The sequence below is a fragment of the Podarcis filfolensis genome (genome assembly GCF_964270895.1).
Source record: "Podarcis filfolensis genome assembly, chromosome: 5".
In the NCBI taxonomy this organism is placed as follows: domain Eukaryota; kingdom Metazoa; phylum Chordata; class Lepidosauria; order Squamata; family Lacertidae; genus Podarcis; species Podarcis filfolensis.
Window position 1 is genome coordinate 98,598,825 of NC_139608.1, and position 15,365 is coordinate 98,614,189.

At 44.6% G+C, this 15,365-nt stretch overlaps 1 protein-coding gene and 1 long non-coding RNA gene across 3 annotated transcripts in view; one reads left to right on the forward strand and one right to left on the reverse strand.

Moving 5' to 3' along the window:
- Nucleotides 1-4,431: 4,431 nt before the first annotated feature.
- LOC310763603 lies at nucleotides 4,432-6,490 on the reverse strand. The gene is made up of 2 exons (XR_014548708.1): nucleotides 6,094-6,490; nucleotides 4,432-4,917 (listed from the first exon to the last, which is right to left on the reverse strand). It is a non-coding gene; the product is annotated as an uncharacterized lncRNA (long non-coding RNA).
- A 6,622-nt stretch (nucleotides 6,491-13,112) lies between these two features.
- Nucleotides 13,113-15,365, forward strand: part of ETV6 (ETS variant transcription factor 6) — a 147,705-nt gene continuing 145,452 nt past the window's right edge. Inside the window, exon 1 of one of the 2 annotated variants that reach the window (XM_083615848.1) lies at nucleotides 13,113-14,055. In XM_083615848.1, the coding sequence (XP_083471974.1) occupies nucleotides 14,023-14,055 (33 nt within the window). In that variant the 5' untranslated portion in view covers nucleotides 13,113-14,022. The remainder of the gene's footprint in view (nucleotides 14,056-15,365) is intronic. The other variant, XM_083615847.1, reaches the window with a different exon arrangement.

Below are 15,365 nucleotides of genomic sequence, written 5' to 3' on the forward strand. Positions count from 1 at the left end.
GAGAAAAATAAGGTATGGCTTGATTATAATATGCAGCAGCAACTGGTATTTAGAAGAAACCATGGAAGGGTGGAAGGGAAGTCAATGGTTTACGTGATGTTTTTTATTAACGTGTGAATTACTGTATTGTTGGAAAATTATAAATAAAATATTCAAAAAGGGCTTAGTAGACATCACTGTACATCATTGTACTGCTGCTGATTATTATTATTATTATTATTTCAAATTAAAGGTTGTCAATCTTTACACACTCTTCGGTATTCCATTTGGAATTTTTGTAAAGTATGAAATGTCCAATGATATCATCACCAAACACATTCTTGATAACAAATCTATTATTTAGTATGCTATATTTGGTGGTGTAGATTTCATAGAATCATAGAATCATAGAGTTGGAAGAGACCACAAGGGCCATCGAGTCCAACCCCCTGCCAAGCAGGAAACACCATCAGAGCACTCCTGACATATGGTTGTCAAGCCTCTGCTTAAAGACCAAAGATTTCCAAAGTTTCCCAACTATTTGGAAAATGCAATTGTACTCTAGGAAGATATTAAGTAGCTGTCCTAAGTAGCTTTCAAAATTCTCCAATTCACATTGAAACTAATGTGAATTTTCTCCCTCCATGCAAATGACAGGTGTCTATGATGCAATTTGGACTGCAACAGGGGACAAAGGGTTAAGGTCCCTTTGCCTCACACACAGAGATCAAGGCCCCAGTCTGGATTATTTGTGAAAGCAAAATCCTGTACTGGAGAACAGGCAGTGGGATTAACATCATGTGTAGTTTCGCCATCTCCACCTTTCTCTTGTGGAGTTCAAAGCTGCTGCAAAACCCAAGGGCAGTTCTGTCCCCCATCGCTTTAGGCAACACTAATGGGACCAAACAATATTGGCCACACCAAGCAGCGCACGTTTACCTGCACATTTTCAAACGTCATATATGCCAACATTTGCCATCAATGCCCTTCTCTTGTTGTGTGGGTCAAAACAGGTCAGCCTCTGTCTGAGAGAATAAATGGACACAACACAGACATTAAAAGAGGGCCACACTAAGAAAGCAGTGTTTCCCCAGGGACTTCTAGAGCTAGCCTTCAAGTGCCACACTTGGAAAATGAGCATTTCGCAAAGAGACTGCAACATGCAAGCTGCTGAATTGGAATTATTTGACACTCTGGAGATTGGTCTCAACACATTCTGGGAGCGGCCAGCTCATTAACGTAAGTAATTGTCTCTCTTGAGGTGTGTTTTTATGCTATTGATCTTGCTGTGCCTATTCATCACCAGCGGCTGCTTGTGGGGAGTGGATCACTCCCACACTGCTCTAGATGTAGAGTGACACACCTGCTGTTGTCTTTTGCGGTGCTTGACCTCTTGACCTTACTTTGTGCAAAAAAACCCAGTGATTTTATTTGATTTTTTCCTTTCTGCTTGGAATATTGTGAGTGTACACTGTTCTGTTTTCTGGGTGCAAGCCTCAGCAGAAGACAAGGCCAGAGTACCTTGCACAGCTTTGTGCAGGACGACATGAGAGCAGAACTCAGGTGTTGCTTCAGCAGTGGCCGCCCTCAGACTGTGCTTGAAAGAGGAGCTGCAGCCCCCCACAAGCTCTGCCTTCAATAAGAGTTGAGTATTCCCTTGCTTAAGCAGCCATTGACAGCAGGGGAGAGAGCAGTTGCTGGCACCATGAGTTCTTCTTGCACAAGCATTTATGAGGCTGGACCTGTGGGCACGTCCCTCTCCCGCTCCAAATCCGTGCCCCATTCCCTGAAAAGGGGTGTCTGGGCCAAGGTCATTTCACATGTGTGTGCACCCCATACACGGGTAACTACTTGATGGATCTGAAAGTGGGCTCTTGCAACTAGGCTAATTGCAATTAAATTAATTAAATAGGCTAGTTAAGATTTAACTCTAGTTAAGGTTTTTCCTGTCTGTACGGCTCTTGGGGCTCTCCTCGCAGGGTCATGCTCCTCGCTGACCCTGCTCTGCCCATTCATTGAGTGCTTCTACATGGCCAGCATGGATCCTGGGTTGTGATAATGCCTCTTGCTTGGATGGATGGAGAAACTCAGAGGAGAGGATGATTCTATGAAACTGCATGGATGGGGGCAGCAATGATGGTGAGGGGCAAGACAAAGTCTTAGGAGGAAAGGTTGAAGAAGTTAGATATATTTTTGTCTTGAGAAGGGATTCTTAAGAGACAACGGCATAGAATCATAGAATCGTAGAATCATAGAGTTGGAAGAGACCACAAGGGCCATCGAGTCCAACCCCCTGCCAAGCAGGAAACACCATCAGAGCACTCCTGACATATGGTTGTCAAGCCTCTGCTTAAAGACCTCCAAAGAAGGAGACTCCACCACACTCCTTGGCAGCAAATTCCACTGTCGAACAGCTCTTACTGTCAGGAAGTTCTTCCTAATGTTTAGGTGGAATCTTCTTTCTTGTAGTTTGGATCCATTGCTCCGTGTATAGGTATTCCAGCCTCTTACTCTAGTCTACCAGAGAAGCTCAATGTCTGAGGAGATCTGAGCTGGTTGCTCCAAGTTCAGATCACATGACTCTAACAACCATTCTTGAGTTCCTGTACCAATAGTTTGGAACTTTCACCACTTTGTGACTAAACTAAATACCACTTTATTGCCTGTGCAACTTTTTATGAATGCTGTATGGAAAAAGCACATGAACCTGACCTTTGGAAAGTTTGTAGGTAAACCATTTTTAACTTGCCAAAGGTGGTCTTTCTATGCTGGGGAAGAGGGATACTTTAAAATATGCCATTCTAAGTTCCTTCCAAAGTTCTAACAGCTTATATTTCCACTCTTTACTTAGCTGCATATTTTGTTGTTTTACTTGTCCCAGACCTTCTTCTTGGCATCCAGGGAATTCTCCTTGAAATTGTTGCTCTGAAGGCAAAACAGGACACTATTTTTAGAATAAAGGGGGACCTGTTTCTTAATAAAGACTTAATCAATACCCAGACAATCTCCCCAATGGACCCTGAGATCGTCTCCTGAGGCTCTTCTTCATGTACCCCCTCCACAAAGAGCTTCGGAGGATGGCAACATGAGAACAGGCCATTTCTGCAGTGACTCCCTGTTTGTGGGATGCTCTCCCCAGGGAGGTTCGCCTGGCGCCTCCATTATACACCTTTAGGCTCCAGGTGAAAACATTTCTCTTTAATTAGGTATTTGGCTGATTGACATCCGACACCCTTTCAAGATGTGTTGTGGAAGGGGGGATTTTTGGGTTGTCTTTGTGTTTTCATTATGTATTTTGTGTTTTTTACATTGTAATTTTGTGTTCTGAGATCTACGTATACAAATTTAATAAATAATAATAAGTCTTTGAACAAGACTGCTCTTAAGTCCTTGCGGTTTGGGCAGACTAGTAAGTAGTGGGTAAATAAATCTTCAGGCACATCATCACCACATGGGCAAACTCTCTTTTCTTCAGGGATCTGACGAAGGCATCCTTCAACTATGGCTGAGTGCATAGGCTGTAGCCGCAGAGCTGTAAAGGCTTGTCTTCATTTGATATTTGCGAGGAGTCTGAATGGGGAGTTTGCCATAGCAAGACAGGCAGGCAGGCAGAAATGCAATCAGCACAGAAATCTTTTCATGTGGCGAGATGCCATCTCAAAGTCTAATGAACTCGGAGTGTCCGAAGAAAGGCCATACTTATCAATAACTTGTGGCATTTCCTGATTCCTGATTATATGCTTGTAGAGCAGATAAGACACTTCACTTTTTAAAGAAAGATGTGCATATATATATATATATATATATATATATATATATATATATCTTATCCCAGCCAAACCAGTCCCATTTTGTTAACTGATCTGTTTTGCTGAGTTGGTGTTCCCTTTGCGTCTTCTGCTCAAATTGCCCCAGGAGCAATTCAGTCTTTTTCATAATTGCCAGTGCTGGAAAGTGGGGCAGCTGATAAGATCTCTTTTTCTGGCCTTATCCAAGATTAATCACAAACAAGACTTCCCTCCCATTTTTCTCACTGGCATATTTGCCTGAGATAATGAGGCATCATGAACTCTAATTTGAGGTCATGAGAGTGAAGAACAATATTCAATGAAATTTGAATTGAACAGTAGTTAAAGAATATTAGGTGAGATTAATCAAGAGTTGCGAGCTACTGCTTGTTTTTCAGACCTGCCGTGAAACAGCTTTAGCATGATCTGACATCACAAGGGAGAAAGGTGTGTAAAGTTATGAATGGTGTGGAAAGTATGAGGGGTGGGAATTTGTTCTCTCTCTGATAATACTGGAGCTTGCTGGGATGGGGTGAGCGGGTGTCATCCAACAAAACCAACTGGAAGTAGGTTCAGCACAGATAAAGGAAAAAAATTCTCTCGCACAAGGCATAATGCCCCTATGGAATTTATTGTCAAATTTTATGGTGGTCACTAGCTTGCATAGCTTTTAAAAAAAAAATTTATTTATATTTTTCAAGTTTATACATTTCACTATTTTTATAATCATTTTGACATTTCAAAACTTGACTTCCTCCCCCCTCTTTCTCTGGTTCCTTAAATTTATTTTTAATATCTTCTGCATATCTCACCCAAATTCACTTAATTTGCTTATTTATTCATCTTCTTTAAATATATACTCTTATGAAACTGCAGGTTATTACAATAATCCTGCCAATGTTTTTATCTGTTTACAATTTATCTGTTAATATTCAATAAACCACTTCCATTCTTTTATAAAAAAATGTTATATTGATTTCTTATTCTTCTGGTAAGTTTTGCCATTTCTGCATTTTCCATAAGGTTTTGTATCCATTCTTCCTTTGCTGGGACTTCTGTTTCTTTCCATTTTGTAACATTCTTTGCAACATTCTTGCCGCTGTAGTGGCATACATGAATCAGTTTCTATACCGTTTAGGTAGTTCTGTCCCTATAATTACCAAAAGGAAATATTCTGGTATTGGGAAGACCCAGTTTTCTGAGTGCATGTTCTGGAAGTTGGGCAATAGGGGCAGTACAGGATTCCTTTTGGTGTACCGACCTCCCCGCTGCACCAAGGATTCCCTGCCCAAGCTGCTCCAGGTCGTGGCAGATGTTCTCCTGGAGACACCTAGTCTGGTTGTCCCAGAGGATTTTAACATCCATGCCAACATGACCTTACAAGGGGCCGCTTAGGACTTCGTGGAAAGCATGGCCTCTATGGGGCTGTCCCTGAATAAGTTTGGCCAAACTCATAGTCACGGACATGCCTTAGACCTGGTGTTCATCTCTATGGATGTGGGTGATCTGACACTAAGTAAAAGTGAAACAAAATAAGTGCCATGGTCAGACCACTTCCTGGTGCAACTGGACTTCTCCACAACTCTTCCCCTCTACAGGAAGGTGGGACTGATCTGGGTGGTCTGCCCCTGCCACTTAATGGATCCAAATGATTTTCAGAGAGTGATAGGGGATGTTATATCCTAAGTTGATGGCCTTTCAGCTGATTCCCTGGTGGCCCACTGGAATGCGGAGTTAACCAGGGCTATTGACTGTCTGGCTCTGAAGCGCCCTCTCCGATTGCATGCAGCCCAGACAGCCCCATGGTTTTCCCCAGAGCTGAGGGCAATGAGACAATTGCTGAGATGGCTAGAGCGCTGGTGGTGGAAAACTCACTCTGAATCTGACTGGACACAGGTTAGAGCTGCTCTTTTCTGCAGATGCCATAGAGGCGGTGGATAAAGTCCTCTTCGCCATCGCTATCACCACTTGATAGGCTCGACATTGAGCACTGTGGTCTAAACCACTGAACCTCTTGCGCTTGCTGATTGGAAGCTAAACAACATTGCTGTGTGCTCTGGTTTCCATCACAGTGTCCCGTTGCACCAGAAGCAGTTTAGTCATGCTGGCCACTTGACTTGGAAAGTTGTCTGCAGACAAACCCTGGTTCCCTCAGCCTGAAGTGATATGAGCACTGCAACCCCATAGTAGCCTTTGACTGAACTTAAACCATCCAGGGGTCCTTTGCCTTTTACTTAACCCCTGCCCAATGCTTTGGTCCTGATGAAAACTATGACCAAAAATAAGGGAAAAACAGAGTTTATTATGTACTACATTTATATCTCACCTTTCGTCCAAGAAGCTCCAACATGGTTCGCCTTCTGCTCCATTTTTATCTTCTCCCAAACCCTGCAAGGTATTTCAAAATTCTCCAGTTCACCTTGAAACTAATGTAGGGCTAAGTAGTTCTCCATTTAAAGATTATAAGTCCTAAACTTATCTTGGCACTTTTGTGCCCAGTCCCAAGGGGGATGGGGCGTGGAGGGGTGGGGTGCACAACAGTTCAGTTAGGAGAGGGGCAGGGAAGCTGCTCTCTGCTGCCACCGGGTGTGGGATGTGCCATGGCTGAGGAGGGGCAGCGGCAACGCTGCCACCCACTTGCTTGCTCTCCTTCAGGCCTGACCCGGGGGGGTGGGGTGGGCAGAGCTGCACCAGGCACAAGCGCCACAGCGAAGGAGCAGCTCCTTCTGGCACGGAGCTGTACATTATCAGCTTTTGAGCTGCACCCCCCCCCCCAATTCTGCATTTTGTGTTCAAGTGCACACTTAAAGAAAAAAAGCACTGGTCCGAAATTGGCTACCACAAAATGTGGTGTTGAATGTTATTTTAAATGAAATTCAGGGTGGAATGAATCCTTCCCTAATAGCGAGAGCTTTCAAGGCAGTCATAGCAAGTTTTGTTGTCGGGTGTTTAATTCTGTTCCTGTAGTATCTGTTTCTGGAGAATTGCACTAGTCCATAATGTAAGCCCTTAACAACTCGGGTCCAGTTGATCTTCAAGACTGCCTTACCCAATATGCACCTATTCAACGGCTTTGATTGATGGAACTGGAACTTTTTCAGGTGCCGCATAATACCTGCACTGCATTTGTAAGAACTTGGTCAATTAGTGTTGCGGCACGAGTACTTTGGAACTCCCTGCCACTTGAGATCAGGCAGGTGTCTTCACTGTATTCTTTCTGGTGCCTGTGAAAAACATTCTTATTTAAACAAGCCTACTCAGATGTTTAGAAAGTTTGTATGAGTTTAATTTGTTTTAGTCTATTCTGTTGTGGTTTTAACCTTTTGTATGTTTTAAATTATGGTTGTAATTTTTTTAGTGAGGATTTTATTGTTTTGTTTTGTTTTTGTAAACTGCTTTGAGGTTTTTCTGCAATCAAGTGGTGTATAAATTTTGTGAAACAAACAACAAATAATACTAGTTGTGCATGAGAGACAGCAGGTAGGCAACCAATGTCAGGAGCTGCTGGGGTTAGAACCAGGAACCCTAATCTTTGTGCACAGCTGCCCCATGTGGTGAACCACCAGAACTGCAAGTGGAAGCATCTTCGGCAGGGGAAGGGTGTGCAAAATTTTCTCAGGCTTTGGGTTGGCCATTGAGCCCTCCTGGATAGAAAAGGATATAAAGGGCTTCCTGTTTGAGCTGGCGCTTGGCCTGAGCAACTCCAGTTTTCCTTGCTCTCATGTTTCAGTGTGTTCTTCAGCTCTGACTCCTGGCTTGGTCCCTTGCCTCAAATTCCCTGGCATAACTTGTGGCATCCCTCTCTGTCCAGCCCTTGTCTTCAAAGCAGTATCAGTTTCCTCAAAATAGTACTCTGATACTGCCTGATGGTTGGGAATGGAATGTACAAGAAGGACCACTGTCAAGTAGGTACTGCTGGCCATGCTGTTGGCAAGTGGCTGATGGGCCATTGGCCAGCAGGGGCCTCAGACACAGCTTTCGTCTCCATTTTTTTTAAGGCAAGTGTCTAGCCCTCCTAGAAAGGAAGCCATGAAGCAAAATGTGCATGTACCCTTCTAGGATTTGAGTGAGATGAGCCAGCCCTTCAGTCCTTTTTTCCAATGAGTAAAGTCAGAGATGTGATTGATGAGTGAGTTGTCTGGACACTAAGTGAGAGCAATGTCTGGGGTCCCAAAGAGCTAATGTTCACCCCCCCTCCTTTAGTGCACTTCTGCTCATTTTCTAGTCCTTTTAATTTCTATAGTTTGTCCTTCCTTTTTCCCCTAACAACCAGGATGCATATTTTCTGTGTGGGTTCGTCTGAGATCTGGTACTCCCTATAAGTTATTATCTGCAAATACCAATAATATAATATAAGTTATTATCTGCAAATATAATATATATATCTGCAAATACCAATAAGTGTGAGTGGATGTTAAAGAAAACTGAGAACTTTGCAGAGAGGCTTAGCGTGTCTTCAGCTGTGCAGGAACTGAAGACTCATTAAGAATCCACTGTACAACCAACTTCCAGTGCAATGGCGTGCATGTTTATCTGCCTCTAATGGGTGCACTCCCAGGAAGGTGGGCACTGGATTATAGACTAGACTTTGGTTTAAGATTGGCATTGGGGGAAGGGAGGGATCAGCTATGTGGCATGCAGAAATTAAGCTACTTCTAGTATGGAAATGCAATTATTGGGAAAGCTTCACTTGTTCACATTTTTTATGTGTGTAGCTAATGATTTATTTTTGGGACCTCCACTCCACCTGCAAAGAGGGCATAAATGTGCACATGCAAATTTTATGTAAATGTGTATCCTCTTCTGTGAGTGGGTCAGAGAACCCCATCCACATACAAAGTACTGGACCAGAAAATCCTTTCCTCTCCACCCCCGTGCACAGGACCAAATGTACACCAGCCATCAAAGCCTGTATAGTTGGTAAGAACTTTTAGCTAGCATATTATTAGAAAACATATTAACTAATTGAGGATAAGTATATCAGCAACCATAGTAATGCTCATGAAAGTTAGATTGCCAGCAGCTAAAAATGATTATAGTGCAGCCACGAATGCTTGTGGAAGTTCAGTTTCCAGACCAAGCGTCTTATTTCCAGGCAATGCACACAGCAGTTGTGAAAGGGTGCTGTGCAAGAGTACAGAATGAAGGAAGGCTGTACTTGTAGAAACAGAGTTGCAGAACATCCAATTCTCTAACTGCTGGCTCGCTTGTAACAGAGAACATATTGTTTATCTCCTTTATTGGTCAGACAATCTAGCAGTAGCTGGAGAAATTCTGCCCGCTTTTGCATTTTAAATTAGCAAACATTTTCTTAGTAAACTTGCACAACAGATTGGTAAAACAGTCTTTCTGTTGTGCCTATAGTTTAACATTCATTCCTATAAGAGTTGAAGAGTTTCACAAAATTTCTTTATTTTGCAGTTTGTTTTACCCATCTATAAGTATATAATTCCAGTATTTGTTTACGTATGCATATCTATCTATTTTCTATCTGATTTGCATTATAATATTCCCTTTATTATTTATTTTATTGTTCACTCTTCTAAAATATCTCCCAAGTAAAGGGAGTTCACTATTTAAGCCTCATTGCTTTCAGTGAGTAAGTTAAGCACATCTCTCTCTCCTATTTTAGTAAGTGGAACTTAAAAGTGCTCAAATTTGGCTGGGTCATCACTGGTAAATACTGGATTTTGAAATAAGCTAAGTTTCTATTATGTGATAGAAACTTCTCCCTGCACAAATTGCTACTAGGTTGACAGAGTGTGATTCTTTTGGTGGATTTCACTGTCCTTGACCATGGCATCCTCCTGGACCTGGATCACCTTGCAGGGCAGTGGGAAGGCCACTCTACTTACCTGGCTCATTATTCCTCGAAAGCAGGCCCCACACAGACCAGACCAGAGATCCATCTCGTTAAACATCCGCTTCTCCTATGGGAAGCTCACAAGCAGGACAGGAGCAAAATAGCACTCTCCCAACTTGCGTTTTCCAGCAACTGGTATTCAGAGACATCATGTCTCCAGTACTGGAGATAGTACACCATCAGCATGGCTAGTTGCTATCAGAGGCGGAGCAAGGTGGGTGCAGTGGGTGCGGCCTGCCCCAGGTGACATCTCTGGGGGGGGTGACATCACAGTGCCACCCCCTGGGACGGTGCTTGGTGCAGGCAGCACACCCCCTGGAACACCCCCCCCCACTGGGACACTCGGTGCAGGCGGCGCACCCCCCCCCCCGATGTTTAGTCAGAATATCATTTCTTGTAACCTGAATTCACTGTTTCAGGCCCTGTCCTTCAGAGCTTCCTCCATCCTCCTTGTAACAGACCTTCAGATATTTGAGGATGGCTGTCAAATCTCCTATTTTCCAGGCTAAACATACCCAGCTCCCTCAACCGTTCCTCATAGCGCTTGGTTTCCAGACCCTGTCTCATGCTGGTCACCCTCCTCTGCACATGTTCCAGCTTGTCAACATCCTTCTTAAATTGTGGTGCCCAGAATTGGACACAGTATTCCAGATGTAGTCTGACCAAGGCAAAATAGAGTGGGACTATTACTTCCCTTGACCTGAACACTATACTCCTGTTGATGCAGCCTAGAATAGTGTTAGCTTTTTTTGCTGCTGCATCACACTGCTGACTCATGTTAAGCATATGGCCTACTAAGACCCCTAGATCCTTTTCACACGTACAAGTAGTAAGCTAGGTGTCCTTCATCTTATCTTTGTGAATCTAGTCCTTCTTGCCTAACTGTGGAACCTTTCATTTGTCCCCACTGAAATTCATTCTGTTAGTTTGGACCCAGTTCTCCAATCTGTTAAGGTAATATTGAAATTATGCCAATAAAGGTTGAATGAATGAGTAATCTTGAATCTCGATTCTGTCTCCTGCGGGACTGGCTACACCTCCCAGTTTGGTGTCATCTGCAAATTGGATGAGCATCTCCTCAACACCTTTATCCAAGTCATTTAGAATGACATTGGACAACAAGGGGCGCAGGACAGATCCCTGCAGCACCAACAAATCCACCTAACAGTCATCTAATTCAGCCTACATTTTACCCGATTCTCCACAAGAGTATCATGGGGAGCCTCATTTCTGTTTCTTTTTTTTTTCTGTTTCTGTTTCTGTTTCTTTTTTTTTCTTTTCTTTTTTTGATGGAGTAACCTCTTGTGGATTCTCCACAAGAGTATCATTTCTGTTTCTTTTTTTTTTGATGGAGTAACAAGCTGGGTGGATCAGGAGAATGTTGTGGACATAGTGTATCTTGATTTCAGTAAGGCTTTTGACAAAGTCCCCCATGATACTGCTGCGAGGAAGCTGGTAAAATGTGGACTGAACAAGGGAACTGTTTGGTGGATTTGTTGCTGGTTGGCAGGTCCAGTGGTGTAGAGTGGGGGGGGGGATAGAGGGGGCCGTTGTCCTGGGCACGTTTTTTGGAGGGGGTCTTAGTAGTCATAGCATACTTTTTCAAAGTGCTCACAGACCGACTGTCAAATTATCTGTTCTAGGACCTTTCCTGGTATTGATCTCAAGTTCACAGATATTTTCTTGGGTCTTCTTTCCCTCCACACACGTCCGACTTCTAGACAGAATAATATTTTCCTGCATTTATTTAGGACTAGCTTAAGATTGCCAGAAGAAATATCAGCAACCTCAGATATGCAGAAGACACCACCTTGATGGCAGAAAGTGAGGAAGAATTAAAGAACCTCTTAATGAGGGTGAAAGAGGAGAGTGCAAAATATGGTCTGAAGCTCAACATCAAAAAAATGAAGATCATGGCCACTGGGCCCATCACCTCCTGGCAAATAGAAGGGGAGGAATTGGAGGCAGTGAGAGATTTTACTTTCTTGGGCTCCATGATCACTGCAGATGGTGACAGCAGCCACGAAATTAAAAGACGCCTGCTTCTTGGGAGAAAAGCAATGACAAACCTAGACAGCATCTTAAAAAGTAGAGACATCACCTTGCCAACAAAGGTCTGTATAGTAAAAGCTATGGTTTTCCCAGTAGTGATGTATGGAAGTGAGAGCTGGACATAAAGAAGGCTGATTGCCGAAGAATTGATGCTTTTGAATTATGGTGCTGGAGGAGACTCCTGAGAGTCCCATGGACTGCAAGAAGATCAAACCTCTCCATTCTGAAGGAAATCAGCCCTGAGTGCTCACTGGAAGGACAGATCGTGAAGCTGAGGCTCCAAGACTTTGGCCACCTCATGAGAAGAGAAGACTCCCTGGAAAAGACCCTGATGTTGGGAAAGATGGAGGGCACAAGGAGAAGGGGACGGCAGAGGACGAGATGGTTGGACAGTGTTCTCGAAGCTACAAACATGAGTTTGACCAAACTGTGGGAGGCAGTGGAAGACAGAAGTGCCTGGCATGCTCTGGTCCAGGGGGTCACCAAGAGGACCAAACGACTAAACAACAACAAGCAGCTTTCAAACAGCAGCCAACAAGTTAGATACAATAACTTGTTTTCCCAGTCTGTGAATTGTTTCCCTCCGTGTATAAAGATAGTAGTAAGCTATGTCCAAAAAGGCAATGGAATGCTGCATGTAAAAGTTTTCCTACCTTGTGTCAAATTTAAATCCTTGTTTGCACTTTCTGAGCCGTAGAACAAAGCAAGTAAAGGGGATCGGGGAGTCCTGGCCACCGCGCAACAGAGCAAGTCCACTGAACTGAATGGGACTCCAATACATAGTATTGGTCTTAACTTCCCTTTCCCTTTCTTCTTTAAATTGAAGCAGATGGAACTTCCATTCTAAGAAAAAAGCACACATTCTAAGAAAGCACCGTTTCACAGCTGTAAAGAGACTGAAGCAGCAATGAAGATGCTAGAGATTCCTCCCCAGGACTCCTTCCCTCCTCCCTCGGCTCCTCTGAGCCCTTCTTGCCTTTGTCTCCTTGGCGGGTGAAGGCAGCTCCCCCCCCCCCCGCTCCGTTTGTGCAACCACAGCGCTCATTTCCTGGTCGAGTCCTCTTAAAGAGGCAGCACAGAGCAAAGCCCAGACAAAAGGCCCTTGTGCTGCTGCTTCCCTCACCTTCCCGCGGCTCGGCCAGTTTTAAGCCAACCACGCGGCGCTGCTGGCTCTCGGCGGGGGGGGGGCGCTGCTCCGCGACTCCTTCCTTTGAAAGGAAACACGGATTGTGCGGAAGTTCGTGCGAAGCCCCCCCCCCCCGGGGCGCATTTTACTCGGCAGGAAATGCTGCGAGGAATTTCTGCTTGTCCCCTTCCCGCCCCCCCCCCGGAGCCCAGAGGCTCCGCCGAACTCAGCGGGGCTTACTCCCAAGTAGTAGCTCTGTCTGCAAGTCGGGCAGCGAGGAGCGCGCCCTCAGCCTGCCGCGCACGTCTCCGAAGTCAGTCTCCCGGAGTTCCGCAGGCTTGCTCCGGGTTCAGTGTGCCTGAGGACTGCGGCGGCAGCATCCAGGAACCTGCTAGCCTAGCTTTGCAGCCGCAAACTGACCAGACCAACCCCGCGCATCTCCTTGCGCTCTTTTCTCGTTTCCTCGATTGAAAGTGGCGTTGTTGTCATTTTGCTCCCATTTCCATGCCAGTCTGGAAATGTGAAACAAGCTCGCCGCTCCCTCCAGCTGTTTTTCCGCGAACGTGAAGCGCGCTTTTGTGCCTGCCGATCCTCCTCCTCCTCCTCCTCCTCTCTCACAAGATCCCTTTTATTTCTTTCCCTGTAACCTGAGCCAGCCCCCCCCCCCCCCGCTCTCTCAGTTTCCTGGTGGATCCGGCTCCTTTAAGAGGCAGAGCTCAGTGCTGGGAACTCACGTCACTTTGCAACCCAGAAACTCTCCAGATCAATGAGCGAAGAAGAGCCGCTTTTCGCAGTTCTGCCTTTCGGTTTCTCTCTTCCAGGAAAGGGAGAATTCCCACATTCAGGGGCCGAGAGAGCCGGAGGGGGAAGGGGCGGACTCGGAGGAGCGGACGGCGGCTCTGCGGGAGCACAACGCACTTCTTCTTTTCTAAAGAATCAGAGCAACCAAATTCCCGTCCTCTTCTTTTTGTATCTGCCGAGAACCCAAAATGCCCAAGTGAGGCATGCAGGGCGCATCTCCCCGGGCGGATCGGCGGCGGCCCTTGTGGATTTGCCTTTCTGGAAAGATGATCGGAGGAACTTCTTAAAACGCCTGCGGTTGGCTGGGAAAGGATTTCTGCGGGGTTGGAGGAAGAGGAAAGGAAAGAGGAAAGGGGAGAAAAAAAAGAAGGACGAGAACTTCCTGGTCTCTTTATTTCCTCCTCTTCTGAGAGATGTCGGAGGGTCCTGGCCAGTGTGGTATCAAGGTAAAAGCTCGCTTTAAAAACCCCGTTTTAAAACCTACTTAGAGCTGATAATGTATGTTCCAACCCCCGAAACTAAAGATGCAATTGTGTATTTAATCATCGGTCGCTTTCAGGAGTCGCCTAGAGCGGAAATAAGCGCCCGGGTCTCTTAATTTTCTTCCTCCTCCGGCTTTGGCGAGACTCCCTTCCCTATAACCTTGGGCTTCTTCGTCTAAAAAGGAGGTCGACTCTGATCCGTCGGGAGAAACGGAGGAAGAAATCAAGCTTGTTTTCTGTTTATTTGCAGGGGAGTTCTGGCTGTAAACCCGGAGTGGGGTTTACTCTTGTTACACAGCTGGTATGTTGCTTTGCACAGGGATCTCTGAAGTCAGCCTGAACTTTCTGTAGTATTCAGAGGAGAAGTTCCTCCACACTTTCAAACTGGAATTCTTCACTAAAGCTCCTGCAGTTAAAAAGAGATGCCGCTCTCCACCCTTTCAAACTATAAAGCTGTTTATGGCAGGTTCCAATCCTGAGCAGCCTGTGTATGTTTACTTGATAGTAAGTCCCACTTACTCCCAAGTACATACAGAGTTAATTGTAACCTTACTTCTGAGTGGCTGTGCAATGTGATCCTTTTCCTATTTACTCAGAAGTAAGCCCCATTCAACTCAGTGAGACTTGCTTCAGAGTAGAGGTATGTATGTGTGCATAAGGAAGGGGAGCTGGTTCTCAAGAGCTCTGTGTTTTATAAATATTGAGCTTAACACGTTTTATAGGTTGCCTTACTGTCCAGCATCAGGTGATAAGTCTGAGTGACATTCTGACAGCTAAAAGGCTAATGTCAAAATTATTTTGAGACCACTATACAAAGGAGGGAAGGGAGAGGAGAGGGTGTGCATGTGAAACAACCTTTGTCAGCAGCTTATTTTTAAAGTGTCCATTGAGCACTGTGGTGCTATTACTACATACATTTGCTACTTGATTAATATACTTATTGGTTGCCTAGAATGGATAGAATTGGCACTGCTGCACATTTGTAAGAATACAATTGTTTAGTATGGCAGCGCCTGCACTCTGGGACTCCCTGCCTATTGAGATCAAGCAGGCACCTTCACTGTACTCTTTGCAGCACCTGCTAAAAAGCTTTCTTGTTTAGGCAAGCCTATCTAGAAGCTTAGAAAGTTGAGGTAATTTAAATCTGTTTTAGTATTTTAACTTTTTAACGTTTTGAAATAGGGCTGTGAATTTTTCTCGGTTTTATTTTTTTATCTTTTTGTAAATGGCTTTTAGGCTTTTTACAATCAAACAGTGTATAGATATTATGAAAT